At 44.3% G+C, this 12,132-nt stretch overlaps 1 protein-coding gene across 3 annotated transcripts in view; it reads right to left on the bottom strand.

The window, feature by feature from the left end:
- Positions 1 to 3,093: 3,093 nt before the first annotated feature.
- The window catches only part of CNBD2 (cyclic nucleotide binding domain containing 2), a 50,776-nt gene continuing 41,737 nt past the window's right edge, over positions 3,094 to 12,132 (bottom strand). For all 3 annotated transcript variants that reach the window (XM_042980493.1, XM_007073633.3, XM_042980492.1), the window contains 2 exons: positions 9,904 to 10,067; positions 3,094 to 3,441 (listed from right to left, as the gene is read on the bottom strand). In XM_042980493.1, coding sequence (XP_042836427.1) covers positions 3,123 to 3,441; positions 9,904 to 10,067 — 483 coding nt within the window. In that variant the 3' untranslated portion in view covers positions 3,094 to 3,122. The remainder of the gene's footprint in view (positions 3,442 to 9,903; positions 10,068 to 12,132) is intronic.

The following is a 12,132-nucleotide window of genomic DNA, read 5'->3' on the forward strand; positions in this document are numbered from 1 at the left end:
TTTGCACGAGCTTCTCTCCCAAATCATGATTTGTCCTCCCCTGCCTGATTCTGATCCCTGTTCCATGTTGCAGAGTGTATGTGAGGCAGCCTTAAGAACCACTGCTCATTCTGAAGCTCACGGCCTAGAAGCTAGGAGGCTTTCACACACTTAGAAGCAGCCACAAGCCTCCCCATACTGCCCCCACTCATTCTTCCAAATAGCACCCTCACCCACAGCACATGTTAGTGCTTTTGTTGACCTGCTCTGCTCTCTCCCTCCAACCTGCCCTTACATGTTGACATTAACCATTTCAGAAGAGTGTAGAGTTTGGGCAGGATGTCAACCAGGATGCCCCCCCCCCACACGCACATCACTCAGGATGGCCTTTTGCACTGATTATGAAGACTTAGACTTCCAAAGATTCGGTTTCATATTTCACTCTAAGGGAAAGAGAGTCTCTGGATGGCCAAATTGATCTCGGTCAAAAAGGTGCTAATAACATCTAACATGTATTGATCACTTACTGTGTACCAGGGACTTCACAAGTGTAACCCAAAAATAACTAGAGACCCATTCTCTGCTTGGTTACTGAATTCAAAGAAACAGCAGTACCACATAAAACCATAATTAAGAGCTACGCAAATGTTTACTTGGCTTCTTGAAGAAAATACCAAAGGAGAAACATATTCTCAATGCACAGAAAAGGTCTTTGAAAACCTCTTTAGACATTTCTCATTCTCAAACTCTTCTGTCTGCTAAATGATGGCTTCACAAAAAGCTCTGCTTTTGCTCTGCTCCCCTCAAGATTTCATGAAGCCCAGCCCCCATGTTCTCCCTCCAGCACCCTCACTCCAGGGTTGCCCTTCTAGTCCATTTTCTCACCCGCCACTCCCCTGGAAAACATGTTCTACCTCCTATTCTGCAAGTTTTTTCTCTCACTTCCCAGGAAGCAGGGCCCTGGGGTCTGGGTGAATAAAATCCTATATCTTGCTACACATGTACCACCTCTTTTTTCTTTTTCTTCTTCTTTTTTTTTAACCATTTGTCTAGTTCATGCACCACTTCTTTTAATCCTCAACAGCCATTAAATGGCAGAGCTGGGATCTTAACCCAAGGTCATCAGACTCTGTAGTCAGATGCTTAGCAAGATGGCCGTCACAGAATAAGCACTCAATAATAAGTTTCTCACTCCTTCTCTGGTCATGTCATGTCATGTCTGCTCAAGAACCTTCAAGGGCTGTAGGGATCAGCAAACTATGGCCTGCAGGCCATTTATTTTTATAAATAAAGTTTTATTGGAACACTAAAGAAACTGTATGGCCTAAAAATCTAAAATAGTTACTATTTAGCCCTTTATAGAGCTTGCTGACTCCTAGCCTAGAGAATAAGAGAGGACAGAGACTGCCTCTTAATCTCTTTTGGATCTGCTATATAAACAAAGTATAGTATAGTATAGTATAGTATAGTATAGTATAGTATAGTATATATTTGTATAGTATACAAAGTATAGTATAACAAAGCAAGTATAAACAAAAGTAAATAAACTTCAAATGAATGAATAAGGTGTCCATACCTACATCTTGGAGCCACAGCCCTAAATGCAAAGACAGCCCTAAATATAGTCAGACACCCCAATTTATCTGGTCCCCAAACAGTGCCACCTCATCCTTGTAGGTCACAGACAGCCTTTTCAGAAATGCTGCAGGCATCACAGTCTCCTTGACCATCTGAAGCTATCAGAGAAGCCAGAGATGATGAGTCTACTACTTCTCTATTCTTTTACATCCACACCCTCTTCTGAAAGAAAAATTCCATACCCCTTCTTTGCTATGCAACATGAGAAGTTTTCTTTTAAATACAACAAACAAAATTATGTTGAATATGCTTTTCAAACTATACTCACCTCTTGTGAAAATCATTGATCTTGTCCAACTCGCTCACTTTGCCACTGGGGAAACAGGTGCAGGTGAAGGACTCAAGGTGCTCAAAGGGGTCCAGTGACATAGAAACAGAGCCAGGCTCTGTTCTCAGGTGTTCTTCCTAACCTGCTCCTTGCCACGTGGAGTAGGTGAGTGTGTGGGGTGGGGAGGGATGGGTGGAAGAGGGTTCCTGTCTCTCCCTGTGGCCCCAGGTCAGGCTCATGTGCTGCCGTGACCTCTACCAGGCCCCCAGTGCTCTCACAGCTAAACTATGGAGCTTCCCAAGGGAGAGGGGTGATTTGACCCAGTGTTACCAACAAAGAGAGCCGGCCCAGGTCACTAACAGGTAGCCACAGGTTTGGGACCCCTCAGAGGGGCCAAGGAGCCCTCTGTAAGTCTGACCTACCACCTTCTTATCTCTGGCTGCCTCTTCTCTCTCAGGCTGCTGGCTCCCCATCCTCAACACCCAGAATGCCTGCTCTTGTCATGCTGCCCATCTGTGTCTCTCGCTCCTTATACCTCCCACCCCCACCCCACCCCCAGTCACGCCTCCTCCAGTCTCTGGCAACGCCCTGTCAGAGGGGCTTGATGAGCACTGGCAAACCAGCAGCTTGTAGGTCCAACACAGCCCACGTACGTGTTTTGTTTGCCTAACATGGTATTTCAAAAACAATTTGAATTAGTTGCTCACATTTAAAAACCAGTAGGAATCATCTAAAATATTGGGTTTCTTGGTTCTCTTAAAAAATCTAAGGACTGTCAGTCAGGGGCCTGCATTATTTCCTGGCATGGCATCAATTGAGGAGAGGGAGCAGCTGTTCCATCTGGATGGGGAATGTGCACACCAGTCCCCACCATTGCCTGTTGCCTGCCCAGTCCTTCTGCTGCGCTCCTTTAGATGACCTGTGTGGCCTCTGCAAGGCATTTGAGTTTGCAAATGGTCTGGTCTTGCTCACTTTGATCTGAGCCCCTCGGTGCCTCCCGTCCATCTCACCCAATAAGACCCTCCCACCCTGAGACCATCCCCAGTGCTTACCCCATCCACACCCAGCCTCCTGACCATCCACTAAGCCCCAAAAGTGTCAAGGGAGACAGTGCCTGAGCTGCTGCCCCCACACATCTCTCTGGACCCACAGCCCCCAGGAGCCCCCCACTCTAAGCCCCACAAGCCCCGTGGTGGTCACTCAGGAAACATGGTGACCAACCCATCTTTTATTGGGTCTAAACAAGGACTCCTGCATTCTTATACTGAGGCAGGAGTTCTTGGATTTTGTACCGGGGGGCTGTGATGGCTTGGACAATCCTCAATGGGGGGAGGTATTTCTGGGGTGCCATAAAAATGGGATAACAAGGTTTAGTCTCCTTGTCGAGGCTACACAAATCCAGCACCAAACTCTTGGGGTTGTAGATCCCTTTCTTCTTGGGCCGGATTGGAATGAATGGTGGATGCTGGCGAGGCTTCAGCAGCAGCCGCATCAGGTCCTTCCGAAAGATATTCCAGCTGTTCTCCTGGAGGAACTTCTGGCACATATCTTCATCACTGAAGGTAAGACACAGATGCTGACATTCCCACACCTGCTCCTCCTGTCCCCCCTGCCCCTCCAGCCTTGCCTCCTGCCATTCTTTCAATTCCTAAACACAGTGTGCTCCATCCCACCTGTGTGCCTCTTCCAGACTCCTCTCTGCCTTCTCTACCTTTCCACACTTTCTTCCCCTAGACCTGCACTGTCCCGTGCAGTGGCCATGAGCCACATGTGGCTACTAAGTATGTGATATGTGGCCAATCTGAATGAGGGATGTGTTGTGAGTGTAAACTACACACCAGATTTCAAAGACTTAGAACAAAAACAAATGTAGAGAATCTCATTAAAAATGTTTATGTTGATTATGTGTTGAAATGGTAATATTTGAGATACACTGAATTCAATAAAATATATCTTAAAAGTTAATTACACTTCTTATAAAGTGGCTACTAAAAATTTAAATTATATAGGTAACCATTTTCCATCAAAGAAATGTAAATCAAAGCCACAATGAGATACCACTTATGCCCACTAGGATGGCTATAATTTAAAAAACAAAACAAACAAACAAACAAACAAACAAACAAAAACTGGACAGGGGTGCCTGGGTGGCCCAGTCAGTTAAGCATCCAACTCTTGATTTTGGCTCTTGTCACGATCTCTCAGTTCATGAGATGGAGCCCCACACTGGTCTCTGCACTGACAGTGTGGAGCCTGCTTGGGATTGTCTCTCTCTCCCTCTCTCTCAGTCCCTCTCCTGCTCTTGCATGCATGCATACACATGCATATATACTCTATCTCTCTCTCAAAATAAATAAAGTTAAAAAATAGATAAAAATGTGTAATAAGGTAGAGATATCAAAACAAGGGTTCTGGTACATTGCTGATGGGAAGGTAAACTGGTGCAGCCACTTTGGATAAGAGTCTGGCAGTTCCTCAAAGGTTAAACAGAGTTAACTTACCCAGCAATTTCACTTCTGGTATAAACCCAAGAAAAATGAAAACCTTTGTCCATGTAAAACCTTGCACAAGAATGTTCACAGCAGCATTATTCATCATGGCCAAAAAGTGGAAACAACCCAACATCCATCCACTGAGGAGTGGATAAAGTGTGATAGGTACATGCTATGGAATATTATTTGACAACAAAAAGGAATGATAATTAACAGTATATGCTACAACATGGATGAAACCTGAAAACATAATGCTACGAAGCTAGTTACAAAAGACCATACATTGAACGATCCCATTTACACAAAATGTCCTGAACAGGCAAATCTATAGAGACAGAAAGTAGGTTGGTAGCTGCCTTGGACTGGTCTTGGTGCCCTGGCTCTACTCCATCCCCTTCCCTCATAGCATGGGAGGCGGAAAAGAGTGGGGGAAGGGGAGTGGGCTCAGCACTCATTGGTTTATTTCCTTCTGAGACCACAGCAAGGCAAAGGCATGTTCTATTTCTGTTGACTTGCCTACACTCTCACCTAGGAAGCAAGCCCAATAAGTCACTAAAAAATTAGAACATTCTTCCAGCTACATTTTATTGACCAGAAGAGAGTCAACTTTGATCCATAGACACCAACTCAATAAAAAACCCAGAGGTCAGAATGGGCTACTAGCTAGGTCTGCTGGTCTCAGTGGTGTGCCAAAGTCAGCCCCTCTCAGCTCAGAGTGCTAATGACATACATCTCTCCTCAAGCCCATGTTCAGTGACACAGGGTTAGGAGCTCAAAATTGGCCATAGTGGGAGTATACACACCACAGAAATCAGTAAACACTTCAAATCAGGCTTACTTCCCACCCACCTCCCAGAGAGTCAGTTGTTAAACATTCACCAGCACAGCACTGGATAGTCTCCACTTAAAAAGTTCCACTAACTCCTGATTTCTTCCATAATAAAAACAACAATGTCCAACTCTGACTTAGCACGTCTCACAGGCCAAGCACTTTACTCGCTAACTCGTGTAATCCTCACAACCACCACATTTCAGAAACATGGAAACTGGGGTTCAAAGATGCTACAGGACTCACCAAAACCTATGAGGGGCAAGCATGTGATTATAGATTCTTAGGGGGAGGGGTCTCTTTTTTTGCGGGGTGGGGGGGACCCAGAGTCCAAGTTAAGACAGACAAGATTCCTTGATGCTGATGGGTCATGTTGATTTCTAGTTTAGTTTTTCACAAAACAGGGTAGCTCTTCTAAAAGCCTCAGCTTTGTGCAGGGGATTTAGTTTCATGTGTCCCTGCAGGTGTAAAATTCCAGCCCCTGATGCCCTTAACCCCGAGTCCAGCCCACTCCCGCGGGGCAATCCCACACTAGATCACACACTCTGTGCTGTGGCTTTTAGGCTCTACTTCCTTTTGGCCCTTGGAGATTTCCCTTCTGTCTTGGGAACTCAGCTATATACTCATTACATTCCCCACAGCCCTCCCTACGCCTTGCAGGGGGAGATGTGTCAGGTTATCTAGCCTGTGGCATTCACAGGACAGGTATCCCACGGGCACTGACTGTCATCTTCAGGATGTCACGTCCCCTTTCCGGGGCTTCACAGTCCTCAATTACAACATGGAGGATTTGAGCTAGATAATGGATATGTTTTCTGCCTGCTTTAGCAGTCTAGAAACCAGGAGTTCAAACACTGAATGAATAAGCCAGAATTCCGTCTGTCAGCATTGCAGATCACTGCAGCGGAGTGCTGACTGGACAGCACAGATGCTGAGTGCTCAAACATCTGCCACCTTCTCAAGTCCACGGAAACCTTTTCTGAATTTCAATTCTATAGGCATTAACTGATACCCATCATATGCCAGGCATCACTTGAGGATCTAGTTCTCCTTAAATCCTTTTTTTTGAGTAGGTGGCTCTAACTATTGGTTGTACACAGGAATTGGAGAATTGTGGCATCTTTGAACTGCAAGGGACAACCAGTGCTTCTCAACTTGTTTTTCGCACAAAACTGCCCCAATTTGGGCCATATCTACATATCACCTGTTCTTTAATTTATTAATAACTTTTCTTAAATCTGCCATGTTTCTTTTACTTACATATTTACTTTGGCCTTATTCTCAGCAACAAGATCTGTCAAACCATGAGTTTAGTGAACTAGTCATGTTGTTTTTCTTTTTCTTTTTAAAAAATTTTTGTTTATTTATTTATTTTGAGAGAGACACAGTACAAGTTGGGGAGGGACAGACAGAGAGGGACACAGAGAATCCCAAGCAAGCTCCATACCATCAGTAAGGAGCCCGACATGGAGCTTGAACCCATGAAATTGCGAGGTCATGACCTGAGCCGAAATCAAGAGTTGGACACCCAACCAGCTGAGCCACCCAGGTGACCCATCATGTTGTTTTTCTAATTCATACTAGAATAAGTACATAGCTGTGAAAGCTAAAAATGTCAATTAGTATACCAGCTAAAATCGTCTTGTAAATCTTCTGTGCATACGTTCCATACTTGGGAAGAGACACTGGTCTAGTCTCATTTTCTGGTTTTGCAGAATGAAGTCTGACTCTGAGGAGAGGAGAAATGACCTATCCAAAGTCATACAGATCCCACATCGAATTCTTTCACATGCTTATTGGACATGGCTGCAGTAACTCTACAGATCTGCTTGCCTTCACACCTCCTTTTTCCTTACCACTAGGAACCACCTGCTTCCACACCTGTCAGCAAAACCATGTCTGACCGCAAGAAAAGAGAAAAGGGGGAGGATGCGAAATTGCATAATCGGTATAATCTCCATTATGAAACTTTGTGCACCTGAATGATAAATGCATATTTGGCACATATCCATGTAGCAAAAAAAAAAAAAAAAAAAACATACAGTAAAAGGAAATACACAAAATGCTAACATGGGGTTGTTGGAGGAATGCAAATGGTTCTAGTTTTCACTTTTTAAAACACTCAGCATTTTCCAGTTTTCTGCAGTGAGAATGCTTTATTCATACACTCATTCATTCATTCATTCATTCATTTATTGTATACCTACCCTGTACTGGGTATTGCATAGGTAGAAGTCAGACATGAAGGGCAGGGAAAGCCCAGTCCACGCCTTCATGAAGCAATTAATCAAGTGATGGGGAAAGAACTGTACAAACTACCCAGCTTTAAACAGTTATAGTTCAATACAATGGTCAATGGCAGAGCCCTGTAGAGAGTATCAGGAAGGGGTATTTACGCCAACCTGGGTTAGTCAGGGAAGCCTTCCTGGAGGAGATGAATCTTAAAGAATGAGCAGGAATTTATCAGAAAAAAAAAAAAAAGAGTGGCAAGACTAGGGGATGGCATTTCAGGCAGAAGGGGCAGCATTGGCAAAGTCAAATATATACAGGGTCCAGGAGGCAATCTACCTGAGCTGCCAGAGTGGGTTACAGGTGGCCAGAAGTGCTGCAGGGGAGGTGAAGGGTCACACCATGAAGGGTCACATACCCGGCACTGAGTCTGCATTTTATCCATAAGCAGTGAGATGCCACTGAAAGGTCTTAAGGAGTTTAACATGGCCAGATTTGGGTTTTCGCAAGAGCACAGTATGCAGAAAGGATGTAGTGGGGAGGAGGTGGAAGGAGGGGGCCCAGTGGTAAGACCAGGAGTCTAAGCTGAGGGCCCCAAAGTGGGGATACAGAGCATGTCACCCAGGGAGGTGAACAAGATCCACTGGGTTGTGTGAAAAAAATAGTAGGACCTCATTCATATTTACTTTTGTCTTATTTCTTAAAGATCTATTTCGGTATGTCAATAATGTATATATTAGTACAGCAATATATGTATATAACAATAATAATTAATACATGTTATTCATATTCACATATATGTTCTAGGGGGTATATACTCAAACACTTTTTAGTAATAACAGTGTGAGATCAAAATAGTTTTGCAGGGCGCCTGGGTGGCTTGGTCAGTTAAGTGTCCGACTTCGGCTCAGGTCATGATCTCGCGGTCCGTGAATTCGAGCCCCGCGTCGGGCTCTGTGCTGACAGCTCAGAGCCTGGAGCCTGTTTCAGATTCTGTGTCTCCCTCTCTCTCTGCCCCTCCCCTGTTCATGCTCTGTCTCTCTCTGTCTCAAAAATAAATAAACGTTAAAAAAAAAAATTCAAAATAGTTTTGCAACTACTGGTCCAGTTAATTTTTACATAAAAAAATAAAGGTTTTTTTTCGTGTTATATAAGTGTTCACTCTGGAAAATTTGAAAACAAGGGAAAAGTAAAAAATAAATCTTTTTATCAAATCTTTCAAGATAGATATTAATTTTTTTAATTTTAAAAGTAATATATCATCATTACCAAACATTTGGAGAATAAAGAGAAAAACCTCACTTGGAATGCCAGTATCCTGACAACAACTTTTAAAAAATATTTCTTTTCTTCCCTCATTATAAAAGCAATGCATATGCATTGCAAAAACAAATATGAGAAGAATATGTAACAATAACTAGGAAGTACCTTTTAGTCTCACCTTCCAGACAGAATGACTCTTACAAATGTGGCAATATTACAGAGGTTACCATTTTTGCTATTTCCTTCTAGATTTTTCTCTTGTGTTTTACAAAGACATAGCCATAGTATATATACAAGTTTGTACCTTGTCCTTTTCATTATCATTATATCATCTATTTACCTTCCTGCAACAGAGCCATTAAATTTACAAATAAAAACATTTTTTTAAAGTTTATTTATTTTTGAGAGAGCACAAGGGGGGGAGGGGCAAAGAGAGGGGGACTGAGGATCCAAAGTGGGTTCTGGGCTGACAGCAGTGAGCCCAATGTAGGGCTTGAACCCACGAATCACAAGATCATGACCTGAGCCGAAGTTAGATGCTCAACTGACTGAGCCACCCAGGCAACCTAAACTTACATTTAAAAAAAATTTTCTAAGCATTTATTTATTTTTGAGAGACAGAGAGAGACAGAGCATGAGCAGGGAAGGGTCAGAGAGAGAGGGAAACACAGAATCTGAAGCAGGCTCCAGGCTCCCAGCTGTCAGCACAGAGCCCAACGCAAGGCTCGAATCCACAAACCATGAGATCATGACCTGAGCTGAAGACTGACACTAAATTGACTGAGCCACTTAGGTGCCCCTAAACTTAACAATTTTTTCAATAAAATGGTTATGCTCTATAAAAGAAATGCACCACAATTTCTAAACTATCCCCATAGTATGACATGTGTGGTGGTGGTAGTGGTTTTTCTATTATGAATATGGCTGCCATAAACATGTTAGCACAGGTAGCTTTTCACATAATTTAATTATATGAAGATAAATTCACAGGTAGACCTTTACTTCAAAGGGTATGGTCCTGGAAACATAATGCTAAAATTATTATCAAAAGGATTGAGACAATTTAGGGGGTACTAATAACCACCAGTCTCGTTCCCCCCTTTTCAGCACTAGATATTAGCACTTTTTTCTTACTTTTACTAAAATAATAGGCAAAAACTTGTTTATTCAATCTAATGGGATGTATGCACATTTCCAGCACTGACCTGGGGTACTTGATCTGGAATCTGTACAACTTCTCTTTTACCTCGCTGTCAATCAGTTCCCAAAATTTTTCTCTCCTTATCCGTATCACCTCGGCTCCCAGGCTCACAAGGACCAGGGGCCGCATGTCACGCTGGTTCTCCGGCAGGAGGCTCTGGTGAAGGCCCTGGAGAACAGAAGTCCCAGAAAGCTCAACCTCAGAGACCGTCCACTTCTACCAGCAGATTTTCTAGATGGGAAAAACGAGGCCCCACAAAGCAGACGAATCCATCTGGGGACCATTCTGCAAGTCACAGGGAAAGTCCAGGGTTCCTTTTGCTACATGACATCAAAGTCCGCTGGCTGATCAGGTTAGAAGAGTCTGTAGGCGCTTTGTCAGTGTCCTACCTCCATGCAGTCTTTCTAAGAATCACACTCAGGCAGTCCCTCTTCAGGGCATAGCATTTCACAAGGTTTCCCCAATGTCCAATCTCAACTCTTGTGTCAAGTGAAGGCATTTTCTCTTCCTTGGGACAATGACAGAATTCAAACAGCAAGTCTTCCCCTTCTAAATCTTCCCTTTTGCAGCCACCACACCCTCCCCTGTCTTTTCTGCAGGCCTCCGTGTGTGGTAGCTCATATGAAACTCTCACAATCACCCCATGAGGTGGGTCCTATTGTTATCCTCATTTTATAGAGGATGCTGTGAGGTTAAGAAACATGTCCAACATCCCACAGCATGGAGGCAATAAAGCTAGGATTGGAACTCAAGGGGTCCGTCTTCAGAGTCCATGCTTCTAACCACTATACTCTGAGGAAACTGAGGCACAAAGAGGCTAAGTAACTTGCCCAAGGACAGAAAGACATGGAGGCAGGATTTGAACCCAGTGATCTGTTCAGGGACCTACTGAAGGCAGCATTGTCAGCGAGTACTCTCATCCACCCTCAACCCATCCCACACACACCAGCCAGTTAGGTTTCTTTTCTGCCTACACCTTTCAAATATCTTCCCAGGGCACCCAGGATAAAGTAAAACTCCTCATTGTCACCCCCAAGACCTGGCCTATCTCACCCTTGCCCCGCTCTCCAGCTTGGCCTCATGCCACCCTGCCTTGTTTACTCTGTTCCAGCTGTGCTGCCCTCCCTTCTGGTCCCCTTGAGACACCAAACTCCTTCTGGCCTCAGTCTTTGAGCTTACTATTCTCATTCTGGAACATTCTTACCCCAGGCTGTCTACAGTTTGTCCTTTTCACCATTCAGGTCTCAGCTTACACATCACTTCCTCAGAGTGGGCTTCCTTAATCGCTCCATTTAAGAAACCCACCCACCCCCCCGCCAGCCCAACTTTCTATTCCATTCCTAGCAGCAATTTACAACATTTTATGTTTGCTAATTTATCTGTTTATTGTCTGTCCCCAGACTAGATCATGAGCCCCATGAGGGCAGGAAGGATGTCAGTTTACTTGCCCACACCAGCACTTTGGGCCATGGTTAGTGTATGGTAGATGCTTAAGAACTATCTGCTGAATTAATGCTCAAATGGGGTCACAGAACATTTCAGTTAGCAGCTCACCCAGGTGAGTTTCCTCATTTTCTGATGAGGACACACATTCAGAGAGGTAAAGTGATTTGCTCAAGCTGGCTAATTAGAAGCAAAATGAAGATAAGGACCCCCTGCCCTTCACCCCAATCTGGCATATCCTTTCTGCCCAATCTGAGGCCTCAGTCTGTCTGTTCTGGAGAGTCTGGCTCCCCTACACCTCTTGGCTCAAAACAGAGCAGGCCCCAACTTCCACTGTTTCCAGGACTGAACCAGCTTTATATTCCTGCTTCCCAGCTTAGACAAACGTGATCTCCTAGGTGAATACACAGGCACAGCTATCACTATTCATTCTCCTACAAATGAAGCCAGGGCCTTGAAAGCAGGGAGAACAGAGTCTTACCGAAGACACATCAGGCATTTTCACCACAAAAGTCATGTAACACATATGTGGGGAGGCTTCTATGTGCTGAGCCCTGTGTTGGGTCTTTGCTCGGAGTCCCACCCAAAGCCTTCTAGGACTTCTAAGACAATCAAAGCCAAGGTCCCTATTACAGGATTGCAGGCCCTTGACAACACAGACCGTGCCCTTCTTGTTCCATCTTACATAGCCTCCACTGCTGTCACCATCTACCCAACCGGGCACCCCCTTTCTGCCCTTTGGTGCCTCCATTAGGCTCAGGGTGACCAGCACCCCCAGCTGCTCTGCCTG

This window comes from Panthera tigris, chromosome A3 (genome assembly GCF_018350195.1).
Source record: "Panthera tigris isolate Pti1 chromosome A3, P.tigris_Pti1_mat1.1, whole genome shotgun sequence".
NCBI classification, from domain to species: domain Eukaryota; kingdom Metazoa; phylum Chordata; class Mammalia; order Carnivora; family Felidae; genus Panthera; species Panthera tigris.